The 24,434-nt window shown below is 39.0% G+C and overlaps 1 protein-coding gene across 1 annotated transcript in view; it reads left to right on the top strand.

The window, feature by feature from the left end:
• LOC135108509 (uncharacterized) overlaps window positions 1-24,434 on the top strand; it is a 116,833-nt gene that overhangs the window by 83,362 nt on the left and 9,037 nt on the right. Inside the window, 3 exon segments of the mRNA XM_064019603.1 lie at window positions 16,985-17,072; window positions 17,340-17,397; window positions 22,192-22,308. Coding sequence (XP_063875673.1) covers window positions 16,985-17,072; window positions 17,340-17,397; window positions 22,192-22,308 — 263 coding nt within the window.

Below are 24,434 nucleotides of genomic sequence, written 5' to 3'. Positions count from 1 at the left end.
CTTTCTTCCTTCCTTTCTTTTTTTTTTCCTTTTTCCTTTTCTTTCATCATCATCATTATCATCATCATTATCATCATCATCATCATCATCATCTTCTCCTCCTCCTCCTCCTCCTCCTCCTTCTTCTTCTTCTTCTTCTTCTTCTTCTTCTTCTTCTTCTTCTTCTTCTTCTTCTGTGGTGGTGGTGGTGGTGGTGGTGGTGATGGTGATGGAGGTGTTACTTTCTAGAGTCAACACAAACCAGCCTTGAGACATGGAGATATACTTGTACTGTTTCATCTACTCTCTAGGAAATGCGCTGCCACTGATTAAGAAATAACACCCTTCACCTGGTACTTAAAAATTAGAGACGTCATAGTTGTTGACCATGTTTAGTTCGTCTTGTTTGTGGTTCCTTTGATAACAGTTTTATTAGCTGCTCTAAGAGGCGCACGGGTTCAAATCCAGGCTGGCCACGGTCCGAGGTTAGGAAGGGCATGCACTCGGAGTAACGGTTTCCAAATGCCAAAATCAAGAGTCCTTCATTAGGAGACACCGTCCTTGCCCTAATAGTACTGGGAATCCGAACGTAAAAACAGAAAAAAAAAAAAAAGTGAGATATTGTGATGCAGCGAAATAGAACGAAAACGACCTGAGTTTACCATCCTCATCTTGGGACAAATGTTATTCTTTCCTCTTTTCCTCTTTTACTCTTTTACTAAGGAGCTTCATTTTTTCATCCACTTCGTTTAGCCATTAAGCAAGACTACTTTTAGATGAATAGGAAATATGCTAGGAGTTTATTTAATTTTTTCGTCCACTTCATTTAGTCATCAAGTATTTAGACTAATAGGTAATACGTAAGTGCATGCATTTTTGTTGTTGTTGTTGTTGTTGTTGTTGTTATTATTATTATATCATTACTACTATTATAGAATGTATATTGTGGTATCTACATCACAATCGTAGAGGGATTCGGGTTTTTGAAGTTGGTGAACGTAATACTGATGGAGACAGCATTGAACGCTGACGAAAGGTGAAATAAAATAAAATGAATAAATTTACTAATTGACAAATAAATATATAAAATAATAAACTTTTATATTTATGGATTTCGTAATTTCCTGCAACAACCGGTCACATGACATTTTTCATCGCGGTATTAGGAGCGGGAGAAGGACCTGCAGAGAAGTACAGCCCGTCCAGCAGCCTCTTCTGGGGAAAGCTCAAAGGCCACAGGTCTCGGAACACTCCCTGGAGATTGGTCGCGTCATTGGCGGGGAGCTCGAGTCCAGGTGGCTGGGAGGGGCGCTTATCATATGGCCGACTGTTTGTTATATTATTTGAACGACCGCTTCTTATATCATTTGGGCGACAACTTATCAGGAACCTCGTGAAATAGTAACCATCATTTGAGTGTCGATTGAGGTATAACGTATCGCCCAACTGAAGAATTAACTTGCCCAAATGAAGTGAGTTTTCGCCTGAAGAATATTCGCTCAAATGAAATGCATCCGGCTGGGAGGTGAATAGGAGCGCAGCGGAGGGTGTCATATAGAGAGCAGGCATAGAGAGACGATATCTTACTTCTATACACGAATATGAAACATAAATAGCTAGCATTGTCACTTTCATACGTTAATATCTACGAGAAAAAGTGAATATTCACCCAACATTGTGGTTTACTCTTTGGTGCAATAAATCTGTATGTTATAAGCTAACAGGCGTAATCAGTATCTTTCATTCATTTAGTAGCAGAAATATCCACCTGGATGTCCACCCTGTAATGATAATGAAAGAGGACCGTGCAAAGTGGAGAAGATATGAACGCGTGCCTGCTCAACAGTACATTATTTATCAGGCGGATCTGAACGTGATATTATTGAGAGAGAGAGAGAGCTCTGTTCATTCACGTAGGTCATAACCATACTTTCATACAGGAGACGGTCATGAAAGTACAGGTTTCGTCGTGAAGATGTTGTATTGGAGTAGTTTCGAATGTTATCTTAAAGTTGGAGGAAAATGAAGAAATCTCCATTCTATTAAAAATGTATGAATCACCCAACCAGTTATCGGTACTACCACACTGGCGACAAGGAAAATAAAACGTTAAAGGATAGTTGAAATAATGAATTAAGGTTTGCAACAAGTTTACTTTGTTTTTTCACCTCCAGGCGATGCATATATATATAATTCTCTGTCCTTTAATTACTACATTACACCTTTCCAAAAATACAGATTAACTCCGATGTGTAATTATGTCGGAATACTTATGTACTGCATTATTTTATTTTTAATATAAACATCACGAACATCTTTGGTCTTGTCTGGTTCACAAGCTGTACCGCGTATGGGCAATGTGACCACGTAAGAGTAATTTCAAGAAAGAATGCGGAAAATCTTGTTTGATTATGAATTGCCACACATGGACGCAATGGTTGTAAGAGTTAACCGTGAAAACAAACAATACTTAGAACAACTATATTAAACATTTTATGACATCCAGTCACGCAGCACTCATTACTTTCATCTTAAAGAAAATGCAGTTGCTTTTTTAGGTATTTTTACTTTTACACTAGTGAAAGGAAGGAATGAAGCGTATATGGCACAGACCCCAGCATGAAGGTAGCACGGACCATTGGCCTCCCTCTTCTCCCCCCCTTCCAGGTTTCATTGGGTCCCCTTATTAAGCTGCGTCTCATATTCGTCTGGCTCGCGATTTCTATAGCCTCAGGTGGCTCTCTTTCCGCGAACTGACGAGTTACGGTTCTTTGATATTGTGCAGAAGCATACTTTAGCAAATGAGATGTTTGGGTGTTCTCGGAAACTCCTTTTTATGGCGTCTTATTCCTTGATGTTAACTGTTTTATTTTTTCCTTTAATTTTTTTTTTGTTTAGAAAATATGTAGTTAATATATAGCGGAACTTTGCAAGGTGCCCAGGCAATGTTAGTTTGCTTTACTGATACACGGTTTCAGATCGTAAAATATAAATAAATAAATAAATGAATAAGTAAGTAAAGAAGTGAATAAAATAAATTAGCAAATAGATAGATAAATTAATAAATAAACAATTAAATAGATAAATAAGCGCCCCCATTCCACACACACACACACACACACACACACACACACACACACACACACACACACACACACACACACACACACACACACACACACACACACACACACATTGATCACAGACACTGAGATAGTAAAACTGGACGCTGTGTAACTTATTGTTAGAGTGTGCGTTCGTGTAGTGTAGCAAGGACAAGGCGAGGACGAATGTTGGTTTAGGGTAAGGACGACCCTTGTTGCTGGTTCCCTTCTCTCTCTCTCTCTCTCTCTCTCTCTCTCTCTCTCTCTCTCTCTCTCTCTCTCTCTCTCTCTCTCTCTCTCTCTCTCTCTCTCTCTCTCTCTCTCTCTCTCTCTCTCTCTCTCTCTCTCTCCAAGAGTTCCAGGAATGCCTTGAGGCGGGTCCATCAAATATAACCCTAGGAGACCACAAAGGCTCTCTCTCTCTCTCTCTCTCTCTCTCTCTCTCTCTCTCTCTCTCTCTCTCTCTCTCTCTCTCTCTCTCTCTCTCTCTCTCTCTCTCTCTCTCTCTCTCTCTCATCACTTAAGGTGCTTTCGTTGCTTCTCGGAAGTGTTTGAAATAGCCAGCAGGAAAGATTACTCTGTTCGCCCCGCAGAGAATGGGAAGGGAAGACAGCGAGCACGTATATTCTGTATTTTCTATTATCCTTCTCTTCACCACTCCTCATCGTTTTCCTGCTTCCATCTCTCCTCTCTCTCTCTCTCTCTCTCTCTCTCTCTCTCTCTCTCTCTCTCTCTCTCTCTCTCTCTCTCTCTCTCTTGCGCGCGTCCAGTCACCGTGCACACCCTGCGTACCTTATCAGCACCTCTCGCAGCGCGGGGTGTCAGAGCAACAGGCAACTAGCTGTATGGTTTGCTTGCCTGCTCCGTGCCGGTGGAGGTCGCTCGGTCATGTGTGTGGAGAGAGAGAGAAAGACTGTAGACTCTCTCTCTCTCTCTCTCTCTCTCTCTCTCTCTCTCTCTCTCTCTCTCTCTCTCTCTCTCTCTCTCTCTCTCTCTCTCTCTCTCTCTCTCTCCCTCCCTCCCTCCCCTCCCCCCCCTTCCCGCCCGCCTCCTCTTTCATCCTGCCTTGCGAGACTCTAAAGGACTCCTCGCACGAGTATCCTGAAGGTTTATGGCCTGATACTTGAAGTGACTTTCTCGGAAGCAATATTTCTTCCTATCGCGTCCACGTTCCATTGGATGTTCCATCTCCCTCTCCCTCTCGCTCTCTCCCTCTCCCTGCACCTTATCTAAGGAGATTTCGAGGAAAAAAATCTTGAGACGAAGATTATTTTGTTATGTAACTCCATATCCTTCATCATTTGTTTAAAACGTCCTTCTCCTCCTCCTCCTCTTCTCGCGAATTAAGTAATCATGGCTATCCCTTCTTCCCCGTGCTTCACAACTCTTTAGTCCATGTTTTTATGTCTTGCTGAGTCTACGTTTGTTCGTTTACTGCAAGAAAAGTCGAGATAATATAAAGACAAGTATGGTAAAGGGAAATATTAGATTTAGGTACACTTTAAAGCTATGTCAAGTCTCTCTCTCTCTCTCTCTCTCTCTCTCTCTCTCTCTCTCTCTCTCTCTCTCTCTCTCTCTCTCTCTCTCTCTCTCTCTTTCTCTCCCGTTTTTTCACGTTTATTAATGTCCCTCCTTTTTACCGTCAAATCGCCGCTTGTTTTAATCCAACCATCACCGCTATCCCTCGAATACGCATATAGATGATCCCAGTCATGGCTGAAAGGTCACGTGTTCTAAAGGCAAAATCCTGCGACGACGGCGAGGACTCTCACCTACTATATAACACTTCCAAGCTTACATAGATCTGATGTATTGACTTCTCAAGGCTTCGGTCGCTTTGAAGAATGTAAGAAATCCATTAATAATTGTGTAAGCGCTTGTGTTGTTGATTTTTTTTTATGCATATGTGTTTAATTCCTGGAAGTTGTTGTCTCAGCACAAATCTCTCCTGTAAAAATGGCTGCCAAAAAGAGTGGCTTTGATCAGGCAGGCGCTCGGTCAAAAAAGTTGCGATTCGGAGAGAGAGAGAGAGAGAGAGAGAGAGAGAGAGGAGAGAGAGAGAGAGAGAGAGAGAGAGAGAGAGAGAGAGAGAGATGCCTTTGAGAAGCGTATAAAAAGAAGAAAAAAGTGACAGTAATGAATTGATCAGTCGACACCTTATAAACTCTTGTTAGATTAATGGAGCCGTGCTGAAATGCCACTTTACTGTACGTGTGTGTGTGTGTGTGTGTGTGTGTGTGTGGGAGGGGGAAGCAAAGACCCTATCCCCCAGCGGGCCTCCTGGTGTGTGGTCTCACCTTACCACTGCTTCTTGCTTTACCTCTTACAGTGAAAGCTTGAGAAATGCGAGCCATTTTAAGAAGTGGTAGTGAGGTGCGGATGGGAGCTGTGTAGAGGAGTAAGTGATGGAGATACTGAAAGGAAGGGACAGTCATTATCGCGTAGGGAATGTGGCGAGAGAGGGAGCTGGGAGTGGAGTATTATCAATAAGAGAAGTGGATATGTGAAATTAAAGAAAGATGGAGATACTGAACGGAAAGGATAGCTATTCTCGTATAGAGGAGGGATGTAGTGAAAGTTGAAAGGGTAGATTAGGGAAGTGAGTATATAGATTTAAAGGAAGTATATGGTGGATATACAGTAGGGGAGGATATTTACTCGTACAGGAGGGGAATGTGGTGAGCGTGCAAGGGTAGATTAGTTGGGGAGTGAAGTAAAGTATCCTTAGTGGGGTGTGAAGGGATTGATAGGAAGCTTATGCTCAAATGATAGATAATACAGTGGAGAGTGAAGTGGAGTATCCTTATGGAGGAGAGAAGGAAGTTATAGGATGTTCATGCTTGTGTTGCACTGATGGGAGGTGTGATGTGCAGTGTTGAAGGGATAGGTTCGTCTTCCTTCAGGCCACGCGCGTGTGTTACTGGGATGACAAAGGATGGGTAGTTTCTTAGAATAGGACATTATAGTTTCCAGGTTCGTTCACCCCGGATCTCCATCTTCTTGCTCTTTTGCCTTCCCGTCCATCCTTTTCTCTCCTTGTAGCTGTTTTCTGCTTTATCCGTCTGAAACACCTGTTACCTGGAGAACAGGCCGTCAAATAAGAAGCAAGCATGCACTCACAAATTTAGATTCAGAGAGAGAGAGAGAGAGAGAGAGAGAGAGAGAGAGAGAGAGAGAGAGAGAGAGAGAGAGAGAGAGAATTATTATCTTGAGAAATATATGGTAATCTCATCTGTCTTATGAAAATATTTTAGTGTGTTCATATGCAAAATGTTTCTGTGCAAGTGTTGTGACACCATAAAAATATAAATATTTGGCTTGAAGTTTCAAATAGGTCATGACCGCTGTCTCTCTTTTACCCGCAAGCGTGCAGAGAGATTAGCTGTCTGGACTTTGGCAAAGTTGATTGTGTGAATTGGAGACTGAGGCTCTGTCGTTCATTCCAGTCTTAGCTCAGTTGTATATACTGGTTGTATATATCTGTACTTTTAACCGTCTCACTGTTACTTTTTTTTTTTTCTACCCATAACCATTTATTTTTGCACTAGTGTTTTCAGAGTGGCCTTGTGGATTAGAAATGACAAAATTAACGCCTTATTCTGTCATTTTTCTTTTATATGTATCCGTGGAAACCATTCTTACAATACTCTGAATGTTACCAAAGTACAACCACAGCGGTAACATACAATGATCATGACAGAGATGTTTAGTAGCGTTTTCATGGGTATTTTTTTTTTTAATTAGTATCGCCACCATCATGACAACACATTCCTAAAAATACCATCAACGTCCACTGAATCTCTTGAAATTGGTAGCGACAAGACGGCTAAATGTTTGAGTTTGTGAATCCTAATCCTTTGTTGTGAACCGGAAGCGTCGACTACTAACATAAAACTCACCTGAAAACCCAAGTAACATCCACTAGTCTCTCAAACGTGGTAGCAACAAGACGGCTAAATGATGAGTACATGAACCATAATCGTATGCTATGAAACTGAAGCGGCGATTATTAAAAATGTCGTGTCTCCGTTAGGCACTGCAAAATTACGAACATTGTGTATGTGGCTGTCAGTCTAGTTGCCGCTCAGACTTCTTGGGACTCGTATTCTCAGAACACCTTGCGAGCTCATCAGGACTATTTTCCATGGTCAGGGGAATTATTAGTCCCATTGTTATGAGTGTTTTGCCCAGTGACTACTCAGAATCCTTGTTAGATGATCACTAGAGTCGTATAAACACCCTTGAAAACCCCAGTCTCTTTCATAAGAACATAAGAAAGACAAGGGAAGTTGCGAAGAGCCATCAGGCCTACACGTGGCGCTATCTGTATTTCACTTGAGCTTGTTGAAAAGTATTGGAGATGAAGCGTGGAAGTGTTTGTTTCATTCTTGCCGTTTGCTCTTCTGCTGAATGTTAATCGAAGTTTGTGTGTGTGTAGGGGAGGGGGTTCTCTTGAAAAGACGACTTATTATATGTACGCATTATGTCTGTGAGATACGTGAGCATGTTTATTACACAGTGTGGATGTATCTCAGTAATGATATAACACAGTCGCATGAAATTAATGAAGAGTAACTACCTTTTAAAGGGTATTGCTCAAACTTAGGATGGGTCAGTAAATAACATTGTACACTCTCTCTCTCTCTCTCTCTCTCTCTCTCTCTCTCTCTCTCTCTCTCTCTCTCTCTCACTCTCTCTCTCTCTCTCTCTCTCTCGTCTCTCTCTCATCTCTCATCTCTCTCTATATATATATATATATATATATATATATATATATATATATATTTATATATATATATATATATATATATATATATATATATTATATATATATATTTATATATATATATATATATATATATATATATATATATATATATATATATATATATATATATATAATTGTGCAAGGGTTTGGTGAAGCAGATCATCCCCTCCCCCCCCTTTCTCCCTATTGTTACATTAGAAGGTTGTGGAAGGCGATATGTTAGGTGACGTAATACTTTACAAGTGGCGCTCATTCGTGGAAACGTGCCTCATCTTTGAACACTTTCATATGCTTTCTCTACCAGACGTAAAACAAATCTAAATGAGCAAGTATCTATGTACTGAGACAAAAAAAAAAATATGATGAATGTAGCTGGGAAGTCCACAATGACAGCATTAAGGAGAAAATTGGTTGTTTGTAGTCTTTCATGAATGGGCGGAGTACAAACTCCTCCAGTGTTAGAGATATTGCAGACCTGAGACATGGGTAGAATTCTCAGAGTCAGTAATCCAGATAGGAGGAGAAATAATGGGTTTAAAGCTTGGTAAAGTTAAGTTTAAAAGAAGAAATAGAAAAGAACTATTATCAAATGGAGCGGTAGATGAAAGGAACAGACACAGTGATCATATTATTAGTGCAGAGTCATTAGGGAGCTTTCAGAAGAAGATTAGACAAATTTATGGATGAGGATGATAAGTAGAAATAAGATTTTTTTTTTTTATGTAAGAGGGGCACTGGCCTGGGGAACAAAAAAGGAAAAAAAGTGCCATGAGTAGGCCTGACGACTTCTTGCAGCTTTCCTTATGTTCTCATGTTCTTACTCGTAATTTGAGCTTCAAAAATGCTTAATAATTTTTTATTTATTATTTTCATTTTGAACCTCATCTGATAATTGCAGTCAACTAATGATAAAACTCTCGAAGTGTCTGCATTCCTTTGACATGACTTTGGATGCGATACTATGAAGTCACGTCATTAAGTTTATACTTTTGTTTACTTTTATCGTGTTAGTGTGAAGATAAGATGTTCCAGGAGAATGTTCTTCGTGTTTTCCTGCCGTTGCTTTAACATTTAATGACCTTCTTAAATGGTTTTGACTTTCAACACCCTTTACTTTGAACTCCTTGTCTTAGTTAGTCAATTACGACGTTTGTCGAATAATGAGAAAAACAGATTGGCGTTGTTGTCGAGGACCACTTAAGTTATTATTATTATTATTATTATTATTGTTATTGTTGTTGTTGTTGTTATTGTTGTTGTTGTTGTTATTGTTGTTGTTGTTGTTGTTGTTGTTGTTGTTGTTATCATCATCATCATCATCATTATTATTTTTATTATTATCGTTGTTGTTGTTGTTGTTGTTGTTGTTGCTGCTGCTGTTGTAGTATATATGTATAATATTCAATTATAGTCGTGCCCTTCACCAGTTTTTTGTATATGATAAATGAGAGAGAGAGAGAGAGAGAGAGAGAGAGAGAGAGAGAGAGAGAGAGAGAGAGAGAGAGAGAGAGAGAGAGAGAGAGAGACCTCGTATTCCCATTAGGATGTAGGACACTCACTGGATGTCGGTTGCAGATGTTTTGCCCTTTGCTCGTCCCTTGTCCTTTTTTCTCGTCCTTAATTAGAACACATTACAGTACTCCTCCGTTCCTCAAGCCTCCGCCCACCCCATCCCCCTGGCCTCCCCGGCTTGCCCATGTGGCTGTTTTATTATTATTATTTGCCGAAAGTCTTCCTTCTGTGTCCGTCATTGTTGATAAGAAAGATGACAGAAATGTAGGAACTTCTAGGAAAGCTCCTCGCACACTGAGAGGAGGAAAGATGAAGATAGGGATCAGGTCACGCTTGTCTGGAGAGAGAAGAATGATGAGAGAAGAAAAAAAAAAAAAAAACATTGAGGATAAACAAACAACGCAGTTGAATAATCCTTAGGAAAACGTGTGTGTGTGTGTGTGTGTGTGTGTGTGTGTGTGTGTGTGTGTGTGTGTGTGTGTGTGTGTGTGTGTGTGCGCGCGTATGTGTTCTCGGAAGGCCGGTGCGCGGGTTGCCTATACGAATTCCTATTTTTTTTTTTTCTTTTGTCAGGATTTTTCCAGCAGAGGGATAAAGATGTGCTGTTGTAATGAATTTCATGACTATTTTTATATATATATATATATATATATATATATATATATATATATATATATATATATATATATATATATATATATATATATATATATATATATATATATACTGGGGCGATGTACATATTCTCATATACATGTTTAGTTATTTGTTCTTAGTTTTTACCAATAGTTTCCTGAAAATGTGAATAGTTTCTTGGAAATTCATCATCTTGTATGGTTTCCGTGATTGCACTTAGCACCAGGCAGTTACGAGGCCTTGATTAAGTACTGGCTGGTAACTGGCTAGCGAATTTATTTGAATTTACCTGAAACTCAAGATGAACCTCCGATATAATTTGAGTACGATTGACGAGATAGCGAATTTCATGTTTGTGGCAGATTGCAGGTAAATTCCAAGCTCTGGCCCTTCTTAGAAGATTCATGAGAAAAATCACCCTCAGGGCCAGAACTTGTACTAAACCGACCTTTGGCTGTATGTGGTGAGGAAAAAATAAGTAACTCCTAACGCACTGGCGAACACTCACTTCCCCCCATCTCTTTAGAAAATATGTGAAATGACTTCTTCTTCAGTTAGTCCCAGGAACTCGCTCACTGGCTTTTCTCTCGTTTCGTGGATGTGGACGTTACGCATTCTCGGCGGACCTTGGGGCTTGATACTGTGAAGGTCAAGAAGCTCTTAGCATTACGGAGAAATCCTCTTGTTTGTGTTGCAGGAGACGGCGGGTAAGGGCAGATGGCGGGGTACGTATTAGCGGGGCCCGACGCACTGCATGGCCAGCGAGAGAGCGTCCTTTATTTCCATCGTTGTTGCTGTGTCGTCTTTACGCTCATGTGTACGGGGAAGGGGAGGGTGTGTGTGTGTGTGTGTGTGTGTGTGTGTGTGTGTGTGTGTGTGTGTGTGTGTGTGTGTGATTTATTTATTTTGGTTTACTATCTATTCATAACACACACACACACACACACACACACACACACACACACACACACACACACACACACACACACACACACACACACACACACACATCGTACGTGCTTCTCGCTGCTCTAAATACTATGACCTCTACAAGTCAAGCTTACGGTGACGTTGATGGCCGACGTGTTGAGCTCCGTAGCATCCCCTGTGTGGTGACGAGTTCAGGGCGCCAAGGAGTGTGTGTGTGCGAGTGATGAGCGGACTTTTGAAGGACATGGGGAAAACTGACAGACACTCGCATATGAAGCTGTCTGACTCTTCCCTGAACTGGGAAACTGTTAAACTGTCAGACACTTGCATGAATTATGAAAACTCTCACACCATCGATCGCTTGAACTGGGAAACTGGCAAACACTCGCCTGAACTGGAAAACTATCAGACACTCGTTTTAACCGGGAAACTGCCAGACCCTCACTTAAACTGTGTATTTTACCACTGTTACTTGCATTGCTCGATTAGATTCTACTTGCATTTAAATTTCCTAAGTTTGAAAAATGTGATGCAGGAAGATTGGCGTATTCCTAAAGTCACATAGTGTTCATAAGTTGTCATCCGTATAATCAATATTTATAAATTAGTAAATAAAGATCTATAAAATAACAGGATCATATTCTCCCAGCAGTTTCCTCAGTTCGAAAAATATGATGAAGTAAGCGTTCATGAATTACTTCTTCCACGTAACCATTAATAGACACACACACACACAAAAAAAAAATAAATAAATAAATAAATAAATATATGGAAAATAAACAATAATAAGTTCGTAATCTAAATGTGCAATATCTTTATTAACCATCTAACTATCTTGGTGCAATTTTATTAGCCTCTGAATATGCAGATTTTTTTTCTCTCTTCCTCCTTCAAACAAAATGAGAATGCCAGTATCCCGGGCTGCTTGAAGGGCGGGCAATGTCTTTATTAACTATCTGGGTGCAATTTCATTAGACTGAGGTGCATTAGGTTTTTGTTAACGGCATACAATAATTTTCTTAGCTGTTGTTTAAATTTTTGTCTCAAGTGTTTACATTAATTATGCATCACACCTGATAAAACAAATATAACGGCAACGAGTACCTCGCCCCCTCAGTCAGTAAACCATGGGAAAACTTCAGACAGGACTAAGCCAAGAGTCGCGTCTGCCTGGTTACGTGCACCGCGCCGTGTGTAGTCAGATAAAGATCACTAACTCTGCGGCTGGTCACTCCCGATCTTTATCAAGGTTCTTATTTATTACCTTTGTATCAGTGTTTTCCTTAGATTTTAGTTATAATATATGAAAAGCACTTTACATGCATAGAATTTGATCAAACATGTTTATCTGTTTGGTCTGTTTTTTTTTTTTTTTTTTTTTTTTTTCTCTCTCGGTCTGTTCACTGCGTTACGTAAATTTCCACCATGCTCTTTAATATGCATGTGGCCATTGAGAGATTCGCGTGAAGATGGCTACAATTTTATCATGCGTGTATATGTTTTATTTTCTTCATTTATGCATAATTTTCAAGTTTGATTTTTTGGTCTGTTCATTGCGTTACGTGAACTTGCAATGTGCTCCTGAGTATGTATGTGTCCATTGAGAGACTTGTCTGAAGATGGTTGCAGTTTAAGTACAACAGGAATGGCGGTCATAAATTAATGTTCTCAGAAGCACTGGGATATGATTGGCCGTAATGGCTGCATGGGTGGGTGTGGCGAGCTTCGTGGAAGGTGAAACTGAAAAGAATGTACCTACCATGTTCCGCGGACCAAGTGAGCTTTCGTTCGCCTCTCGGAGCGTCGCCTTAGAGATGGAATTTAATACCTTCCCACATGTGTTACTGAGAGAACCTTAGAGTGCGATTACCAGGAAGAAATAATAGAAATAACAGTCGGGTTGTACGTATGGAATCTCCGTACATGGTCGCTGCGCCACACGTCCCGCTTTTATCTTGAATGGGAGGCCTTGTCGGGACGGATGGTGCTGGTCGTTGTGTTGTTGTTAAGATGACAATTGAGGAGTTCCTGTGTTCGTGAGGCTGTAATGCCGGGCCCTCGTAACGAGTTCCCAGTACTTGTTAGGACATCGTTCTGTAGTGGGCCGAGGAGAAAGATGTTTCCCAGGGTTTTAAAAAGAATTATCCGAATTTCTTGGTTCTTTATGTGCGGATGTATGAGAGTGAGAGAGAGAAGAGAAGAGAGAGAGAGAGAGAGAGAGAGAGAGAGAGAGAGAGAGAGAGAGAGAGAGAGAGAGAGAGAGAGAGAGAGAGAGAGAGAGAGAGAGAGAGATGTTTTCCAGGGTTTTTAAAAGAATGTACCGAATTTCAGAGAGAGAGAGAGAGAGAGAGAGAGAGAGAGAGAGAGAGAGAGAGAGAGAGAGAGAGGAGGGGGAAGAGTGAGTCTGCGTATGCAAATTGTCCTCCGTTACTGTGGTTAGGGTCCAATGGGGTCACGTTGCGTGAGACCGGAAACATGCCCAAAAAGATGCATGCTACTCACGCACGCACGTCAACACGCACACAATCCGCAGCACTCAACGTCACTCGCACTGGGGAGGTGTCGCCTGGTCAGGGGACGCCCCCGCCAAACACAAGGCCAGAACCACGTTCATTACTATTATTATTATTATTATTATTATTATTATTATTATTATTATTATTATTATTATTATTTTCTGATATATTTCATTAGCTGTTTGTTGATTGCCAAATTTATCCCCACTATACACTTTTTATTTTTCTCACAGCTTCTCTATTGGGTTTGTGATATAAGTTTAAATACATGTGATTTTCAAACAGCGATAAACCTTCATGTCCTAAGTCGGTTGTTTGATTTAAGTACACTACTCTGTATTAGCTACATTACCAAAAAAGAACTAAATACAGTATAAACAAAAAAAAAAAAAAAAAAAAAAAAAAAAAAAAAAAAAAAAAATATATATATATATATATATATATATATATATATATATATATATATATATATATATATATATATATATATATATATATATATATATATATATATATATATATATATATATATATTCTACGGCTGCTTATGAATCCGTAATAAGCAGGACACGGATTCTCAAATAGAGTGGTAGATGAATGGAATAAACTCTTGTTATTAGGTTGTTATTGTGAGTCACTATGACATTTTAAAAGAAGATTGGGCAAACCTGTGGATGAGGATGATAGATGGAAATAGATAGGTATGTTTCATACAGAGACTGCTACGTGTAGACCGAATGGCTTCTTGCAGCTTCCCTTGTTTCCCTATGTTGTTTTAATCTTATTACTTACAATGAAGATGTTTCCTTGTTTGTATATGAGTGCAGATTAAAGAGAAAATCAATAAATCAAACAAATACACACACACACACACACACACACACACACACACACACACACACACACACACACACACACACACACACACACACACACACACACACACACTTGCATAATACTGTAGAATAGGACGCCCACCACAGGCAGCGGTGCATGCACGAGTACATAACCCATGACAGCGAATCGTGCTCACGCCATCACGAATACACAGAAACCTTTCGAAGTTGACACGAACCTGCATTATCAGCCATAATAACTTCGGGGAAAGTTTCATAGCGTGACATCACAGTTACATTCCAGTATCATCATGGTGGAGGCGGGAAAAGTCCAATGGCCACCTGCTTCCGTCAAATAATACCATCCTTTGTGCTGTAATCGGAGGTTGTTGGTGGTGGCGCAGGAACGGGGTCTCTCTCGCATCCCCACCTCGAACTTCTAAAACTTGAAATGTTGTGTTGGGAAATTTCGCACTATTGTCTGTAGTTATTTCTAGTCTTTTATTAAGTATTATGATTTTGTAATGTTCATTTTTCTCCTCTCTATGCATGTGTCTGCATCAGCAGTCTTTATCTGTGTTTCGTAATGCCCATTTTTCCCCTTGCCCTCCATGCGTATGTCTTACGTTACAGCTCGAGTAACTTAACCAATCACGAGTGCGGAGCCTGACGGACCCTGAATACACTTGGACAACTTAATCGAATTTCGTGGCAAAGAAATAAATTTTATCCTGTCATTCCGAATTTTGCGCCATCACTTCTATCCTCCAGCCTCCCGTTGCCTCCTTCGGGGAACTATGACGCTCCAAGATCCTCAAAGGCTTAATTACCTTGCCTAGGTGAGCCTCAAGTGTTGCTGCCCGGTGCCCTCACTCCCATGCTCCAGATGACTTGCCTCGTGCCTTTGTTTATTAGTGTTCTGAAATAATATCATTAGAGTCTTATTTGGCTGTTATTTTGTTTGAAAGAATGTCATTATAGGAAGTCTATTTTTTTTGTGCGATGTGTGAATTCAAGGTATGTATACACACACACATACATACACACACACACACACACACACACACACACACACACACACACACACACACACACACACACACACACACACACACACACACACACACACACACACACACACATTCATTTTTATTTACAGTCTGCGATATGGAGTTTTTTCAACTCTTCATTCGACATTTTACATTCCCGGTGGTTTGCTTGAAGTATTTGTTGTACTTCATTAAGCATATGTCTAAATGATTTTTAAATGCATATTCTTTTACGCTTTACCAAGTAACCTCCTCATTAGATTTGTTGAACCATGCAAGAATGAAGTAGCGACGTAAAGACATCAGAGCGTTAACATGGTTGGTGACAAAGGGAAGAGTGATGCTTGTCAAGAAAATCAGCGCACGCCTTTGTTGCGCCACCCTATCTTGTGGAGTCCTGAGTGACAGGTGTTCTCAGTTCTGCTCCTTTCCCTGCGCTAGGGTGAGCGTCCCTGCCTTTATGTGAGGACGTTTGGCGGCCGTTCCCGCCTTTATTTGGAGTTGCGTTCCGAGTGAACCATTGTCACAGATTTCTTGGATCTCGTAATCGCCGTGACACAAAGGTTTTCCGGCCGCGTCGCCGGCTCCATTGGCGGGTTGGGCGGCGGCGGCGACTGCCCGCGTCCTGTGTGCAGCGCGGCGAGTCTTGGGAATCATAGTGTTGTACCAAGCACTGTAATTACTTGCGTCAGTAGCCAGCGTCATCCGAATTCGAATACTACTATAAAACTACTGGAACTCGACCTGCGAAAATATTTATATTATTCTCTCTCTCTCTCTCTCTCTCTCTCTCTCTCTCTCTCTCTCTCTCTCTCTCTCTCTCTCTCTCTCTCTCTCTCTCTCTCTCTCTCTCTCTCTCTCTCTCTCTCAGGGTTGTATAAATTGGAAAGTTATGGATTTATTAAGTGTCAGTATATCTAATAAGGGAAATCTCCCCTACCTTTAACACAGGCGGTGCATTTATTCGAATTAATTAAATGCCAACATAGAAACCATTGCCTTTAGGAAAAAATATTGATAAATTGTGTGTTTTAATTCGGATATAAAAAACCGGTAATATTTGTTTTCTCAAATTTTATTATTTTATTTTATTTTATTTTATTTATTTATTTATATTTATTTTTTTTGCATTACTGGACACATATAATGAATAAGCAATGTAGACATACTTTTTGTGTTTCTAAATCGGAAAATTTGAATTAAAAAAGTTAAATTTGAATTAAAGATATCTTCTCTTAGTGTGGAAATATGAAATGGAAGTAGGGTACCATGTCAAACAGTCTCCCTCAGGAAGATAGAGCAGTAAACCATTGTATGAATAAGGAACAGCTGAAAAATACTCGCTCAAGTGTATGGTAATCTATTCCTAACAGGTTGACAGATGTATATTAGTATTTAATGCATTGAATGTGAGTAGTGTATTAACCCTTACAGTCTGGGTAAACTTTTAGGTCTTACTGAAATGATCCATTGTAAGTCAGAGTTACTTAAAACTAGAAACTTAAGATCAGTATTTTCCTTGACTCAGTACTTAATTCACTGATTTTAGAAGAGCAATTGTGAAACACAGTAAATGAATACAAATTTGCTAGAAATCAGATTATAAAAAGGCTACTGGATTCAGAGGGTTAATGATCTCTTCTTTTGTCCCCAGGTTTGGCCATTGGGATCATTGTGATTATCGTTTTCCTGTGTATCATTACCACCCTGTTTATCCTTGGCATATTCACCTACGGATGGGAGTAAGTACCTAGTCATATTTGTCTTATTCAGATAGATTGATGTTCCATATATTCAGTACCACAATGACTAATATGAGATTAATATGTTATGTATTCAATAATATGACAATTTATAACATGTTTCGGTTGTATTTACTTTTGTGAGTGGTTATTAGGCAGTCATTTCAATTTCAAATAAAAGGAAGAAAATTGCAGCCATGTTGTCATTTTACTATAGTGATTACTTGAAAGTCTGTTTTCTCATATGCCAATTTTTTCTTTCAACAGGCAAATCAAGACATTCATGCATAATTTCAACCTTAAGCCAAAATTGCCAGATGGCCTGGTGAGTTTGTTGTCAGAATGTGTGTGTGTGTGTGTGTGTGTGTGTGTGTGTGTGTGTGTTATAGAAGAGGATCAGTGGCCAAATGAAACAAAAAAGAGGTGCTAGTCCCAAAAGAGATGTCAAGAGAATCATTGAAAATTGGAGGATAAGCATCTTGAAACTTTCCTCTTGAAAGAGTTCAAGTCATAGCAAGGAGGAAATACAAAAGCAGGCAGGGAGTTCCAGAGTTTACCAAAGAAAGGGATGAATGATTGAGAATACTGGTTAATTCTTGTATTAGAGAGGTGGACAGAATAGTGATGAGAGAAAGAAGAAAGTCTTGTGCAGTGAGGCCACGAGATGGGAGGCATGTAGTTAGCAAGATCAGAAGATCAATTAGCATGAAACTAGCGGTAGAAGATAGCAAGAGATGCAACATTGCAGCAATGAGAAAGAGGCTGAAGACAGTCAGTTAGAGGAGAGAAGTTGATGAGACAAAAGGCTTTTGATTTCACTGTGTCTAGAAGAACGGTACGAGTGGAACCCCCAAGACACGTGAAGCATACTTCATACATGGACGGGTAAGGCCCTTGTGCAGAGTTAGCAGCTGGGGGGATGAGAAAAACTGGCAGAGACAACTCAGAATGCCAAACTTCATAGAAACTGTTTTAATTAGAGATGAGATTTGAAGTTTCCAGTTTAGATTATAAGCAAAGAACAGACTGAGAATGTTCAGTGTAGAAGAGGGGGACAGTTGAATGTCATTGAAGAAGAGGGGATAGTTGTCTGGAAGGTTGAATTGAGTTGACAGATGGAGGAATTGAGTTTTTGAGACATTGAATAATACTAAGTTTGCTCTACCCCAATCAGAAAGTTTAGAGAGATTAGAAGTTGGGTGTTCTGTGGCTTCCCTGCATGAACTATTTACTTCCTGAAGTGTTGGATGTCTACGAAAAGATGTGGTAAAGTGCAGAGGTGGTATCATCAGCGTTTAGAAGATCATTTATGAATAATAGGAAGAGAGTACGTGACAGGACAGAACCCTGAAAAATACCAATGTTAATAAATTTAGAAGAACAGTGACCATCTGCCACAGCAGCAATAGAATGGTCAGAAAGGAAACTTGAGATGAAGTTATAGGAAGAAGGATAGAAGCCATAGAAGAGTAGTTTGGAAATCAAAGCTTTGTACCAGACTTTATCAAAAGATTTTGATATGTCTAAGGCAACAGCAAATTTCACTAAAATCTCTAAAATATGATGACCAAGACTCAGTAAGGAAAGCCAGATCACCAGTAGAGTGTCCTTGATGGAACCCATACTGGCAATTAGATAGAAGGTTGTGTAGTGATAGATGTTTAAGAATCTTCCTGTTAAGGATAGATTAAAAAACCTTAGATAGGCAGGAAATTAAAGCAATAGGACTGTAGTTTGAGGGATTAGAACGGTCACCCTTTTTAGGAACAGGCTAAATGTAGGCTAATTTGCAGCAAGAAGGAAAGGTAGATGTTGAGAGACAGAGTTGAATGAGTTTGACTAGGCAAGGTGCAAGCATGGAGGCACAGTTTTGGAGAACAACAGGAGGTATTCCATCAAGTCCAGAAGCCTTCCAAGGGTTTAGGGTAGCAAGGGCATGGAAAACATCACTACAAAGGATTTAAATGGATAGCATAAAGTAGTCAGAGGGTGGAGGAGAGGCAGAAACAAGCCTTGAATCATCCAAGATAGGGTTTTTTAGCAAAGGTCTGAGCAAAGAGTATAACTTCAGAAATAAATGAGATGGCAGTGATGCCATCAGGTTAAAATAATGGACAGAAAGAAGCAGAGTTACTGGAGATGTTTTTAGCTAGGTACCAGGAGTCACAAGGGGAGTTAAATCTTGAAAGATTTTGGCACTTTGTATTAATGAAGGAGTTTTTGGCTAGTTGGAGAACAGACTTAGTCCGATTCTGGGCAGAAATTTAAAGTGCATGAGATTCAGGTGATGGAAGGCTCAAGTACAATAGCTTTGTGGGCCACCTCTCTATCATGTGCAGCACGAGAATAGGCCATATTAAACCAGGGTTTGGAAGATTTAGGTCAAAAGAAAGAGTGAGGAATGTACGCCTCCATACCACACATTATTACCTTTTTTATGTGCTCAGCACACAGAGACAAGTCTCTGACACAGAAGCAGTAGTCATTCCAAGGAAAATCAGCATAATACCTCCTCATGTCCTCCCAGTTAGCTAGAGGCACCTCCACTTTGGGAGATTCTGAGGAAGGATTGGAGCAATAGGACAATGTACAGATATGAGATTGTGACCGGAGGAACCCAACGGAGAAGATAGGATAACAGCATAAGCAGGCTTAGAGATTAGGAAAAGGTCAAGAATATTGGGCGTATTTCCAAGACTGTCAGGAATACAAGTAGGGTGTTGCACCAGTTGCTCTAGGTCATGGAGAATGGCAAAGTGAAAGGCTAGTTCACCAGGATGGTCAGTGAAGGGAGAGGAAAGCCAAAACTGATGATGAACATTCAGGTCTCCAAGAATGGAGATCACCACAAAAGGGAAGAGAGTCAGAATGTGCTCCACTTGAAAGTTAAATAGTCAAAGAATTCCTTATAGTCAGAAGAGTTAGGTGAGAGGTATACAGCATAGATAAATTTAGTTTGAGAGTGACTCTGTAGTCATAGCCAGATGGTGGAAAACTTGGAAGATTCAAGAGTGTGGCCACAAGAGCATGTTAAGTAGTTGCACACATAGGACACAATATCCAGCTTTGGATTGAAAATGAGGGTAGAGAAAGTAGGAGGGAACAGAAAAGGGGCTACTGTCAGTTGCCTCAGACACCAGTGTTTCAGTGAGGAAATGAAGATGAGGTTCAGTAGAAGAAAGGCGGTGTTCTAGAGATTGAAAATTAGATCTAAGGCTGCTAATGTTGCAGAAGTTAATGAAGAAAAAGTTGAGGGGGGTGTCAAGACATTTAGGGTCAATACTAGAAGAGCAGTCCATTCTGTGGACATTTGTGGTCCCCTCCCCAGATGGGGATTCCGAGGCTGTTGTAGGAGTTGCCATGTTGATTTTGAATTTTGAGTGAAGGATGTGTGTGTGTAATTAAGAGCAAGTAGTTTTGTGTGAAGGAAGAGAGTTGTCTTTAGAAGGCAGGATATAAGTGCCCTCTTGTGTTGTGAAATACAAAGGGAAATGTTCAGTGAGGTCACAGCTGGGTTTAATGATAAGTTCACAGCACCCCCTGATCCACTGCTTCAGACATCACTGGGAGTAATTATCATTTTGGCAGGTGTGTACTGCCTCCTGCTGGGAGGAGATGTGTGTGTGTGTTTGTGTGTGTGTGTGTGTGTGTGTGTGTGTGTGTGTGTGTGTGTGTGTGTGTGTGTGTGTGTTTTTCTCTCATTCTGCAAGGCTTGAAATATCTTTCTCTCAACACCAAAATAAATAAATATATATATATATATATATATATATATATATATATATATATATATATATATATATATATATATATATATATATATATATATATATATATATATATATATATATATATATATATATATATATATATAGACACACACACACACACACACACACACACACACACACACACACACACACACACACACACACACACACACACACACACACACACACTCAGTGGAACCTAGGTTACGAAATGTCTCCCTTTCCGAGCAACTTGGTTTTCAAACAAAAAATTTTAACTTATAATTGCTTCGGTTGCTTTACCATAATTCACTTTTTGAGCAAAGTTACTTGATTTCAAATACTACAAGATGTTGCAAAACCTGCCATTTATTACTAATTTATAGTTTCCATAAATATTTCCTTCATTTTCATATATTTGGAGGAAAGATAAAGAGGGTAAGACAGTCATTCAATCTTTAAAGTAAGTTAAATGTGGTCCTGTTCAAGAACCTCGATGTAAATAAACAAGGTTCGGTGCTCAGGAGTAATCCCGAGCTTCCTGTCGCTCTCTCTATGACCCACAATGCAATCACTACTGCACAACTGCATTTTTCCAGCAGCAAGATGTTTAAGTGGTAACTTCAGTTTGGCAGTGAGTGGGTTGCTCCTCTCTGTATTACTCTGTAAGGCTTCCCTCACTTGATCGGTGACAAAGAGAATGCCTGCATGATCTAAATAATATCTTCTGATGAGTTCTGTGTCACTTAAGTTCATTCAATACATCCTTTCTGGATAAAGAAAAATTATAAGCTGGAGATGTTGTGGAGTGGCCATCTTAGCAGTTGGAGTGTCAGTCATCACCCACTAAGTCATGGTGAATGGGTGTCTGAGAACGAATAAATCTTTTTTTATATTGATTCCTATGGGGGAAGAGTTTTGGTTTTCAAACATTTGGGATTTTGAACAACATTGAGGAACAAATTAAGTTAAAAAAACCGAGGATAATTCATTCCACTGATCTTTTGCTCTGTTTGGAAAATTCTGTGTTTTCTTATCTCTTCTTATTTATTTATTTATTTTTTAGGTCTTTTTTTTAATGCTGTGTTTCACTGTTGACACACGTTACATCTGTCTACATTAGTGTGTGTGTGTGTATGTGTGTGTGTGTGTGTGTGTGTGTGTGTGTGTGTGTGTGCGTGCGTGCGTGCATGCGTGCGTGCGTGCGTGCTTGTATTTGCCTATTTGTATTTTTACAGTCAAATCCATTCTGTTTTGGCTTACTAGCATTTTAATTATGTGTACATTTTAACTGTGTGTACATTGTGGATATAGAAAAAAAATTTAATGAAATCTGAATAGTGTAACAAAAATTTGTTCATTTCTTTCAGGATCCACAGATTCAGTCTACAAATAATACCAAAAAAAATTGGTATGATAAGATGAAATTAAGCAAAAACACCATAACAACAAACTCATCATCTTTCAAACCTTCAGAGAAGCAAGATGTAAGTCTTAAAGTATCTTCATGTATTATCATGTCATTCATCTACAGTTGTCTGTTGGTCACCCAGTCAGCCATTATCCTACAGAAAGAGCTCAGAGCTCATAGTGACTGACCTTTGGGTAGGACTGGGACCACTCACACACCACAGACTGGGACAGGAAGGCCACAACCCCTTGGGTCACATCCTGTACCTACTTGCTGCTAGGTGAATAGGGGCTACACATTAAGAGGCTTGCCCATTTGCTTTGCTGTGCCTGGGACTCGAACCCAGGTCTTCTCGGTTGTGAGCCAGTCATGCTGACCACTACACTACACAGTGTGTATGTGTGTGTGTGTGTGTATTTCATATATATATATATATATATATATATATATATATATATATATATATATATATATATATATATATATATATATATATATATATATATATATATATATATATATATATATATATATATATATATATATATATATGAAATACCGTATTTACATTGTGAAAGAAATTACTCTCACAAATATATGAACTTTACCAAACATACTTAAGCATTAACATCCATTCAGGTTATTGATGAAAATAATGTTTAATTATTGTCTTAATCATCACAGTCACACTGAACAGAAGTCATTTTAGCAACAGAAATTGATGAATGGAAGGAAAAAGTTTGCTTATTAAAATTGCTGAAAGGGATCCCACAAAGTTATTCAGCTTGTTAACTCAGAAGTTACTTCCTTGCCTGTCACTTGGCAGGCTGAGATTTGTGCAAGCTCAGATGCAAAGGTTTTCACTGATGAGTCCATACACCTCCTTGGCCAAGAAGAAAAGATGTGGAGTGTATGAAAGGCCTTACTAGTCAATAAGACTATGAATTATAAGCTGTGATCAGGAGGGTATAAGCAGCTATAGCTGGTGGTCACATGTGCAGTGTGTGAATCATCCTGTTGTTGATGTATGAAAATTAGTAAAATTAGTGTGTGATTATGTCATTAGATATCAGTTAAAAAAAATAAAAGATGAATTCCGTTGCTCTCTCATCACTTCAAAATTGGTTTGTAAGGAGAATTTTCCTGGTAGTGATTTCTTCTGCTTCCATGGTATATTCTTGCTAGCTAATTACATTTTTAGCTGATCTTTAGTTGATCTTGTGTAGCCTGAACATACTAAATACTTTCATGTTCATTTGTGTCGTAGTAATTTTTTATAAATATTTATCACATTCACACATTGTAGATCATGTGATACTTATTTTGATACACATTAAGATATTTAATTTTATTACATGTATTTAGTATTACTGTTATTTCAAATATGCATTCTTCATCAACAGTCAATGAATGTAGAATTTATGTATTACAGTACATTTCAAAATACCATATCCTATACATTACCTTCTCTTCAGTTGTTTAATCTTTCTATTTGTAACATTCCACACTGTTCCCAACCAGAAGACTTTCCTTGTAAGTTTTAATAAGTATTCTGCTTTAGCTTAGCATGATATATCTTGTACCACCACTTACAATCAGTTAGGAAGAACATTTGCTTTATATATATATATATATATATATATATATATATATATATATATATATATATATATATATATATATATATATATATATATATATATATATATATATATATATATATATATATATATACAGTGGAACCTCAGTTACCAAATGCTTCCCTTTTCAAAAAAATTGGTGTTCTAATTAAATTTTGAACTCTTAATTGCTTCAGTTGCTGTACAGTAATTTGGTTCTCGAACTAAGTTACTTGATTTCAAGTACTAAAAGACAAAGCAAAAGCTGCCATTTATATTTAAACTTATAGTTTCTATAAGTATTTCCATAATTTTCATGTACAGTATTTGGAGAAGAGACACAATTGGTAAGACAGTAATTCAATCTTGAAATATGGTAAATGTGATCCCGTTGAAGAGCCTTGATGTAAACAAACAGTTTTCATGACTCAGGAGTGGAACCTCTCCTCTCTTTCTCTCTTGGCAGTAAGTTGGTTGCTCCTCTCTGTGTCACTCTGTAAGGCTTCCCTTTGCTAAATGGTAAAAAAGAGAATACCTGCACAGCCTAAACAGTATCTTTTGATGAGTTCTGTGTCACTAAGTT

The sequence above is a fragment of the Scylla paramamosain genome, chromosome 17 (assembly GCF_035594125.1).
Source record: "Scylla paramamosain isolate STU-SP2022 chromosome 17, ASM3559412v1, whole genome shotgun sequence".
Lineage (NCBI taxonomy): Eukaryota > Metazoa > Arthropoda > Malacostraca > Decapoda > Portunidae > Scylla > Scylla paramamosain.
This window is presented reverse-complemented; position numbering and strand designations above follow the sequence as displayed.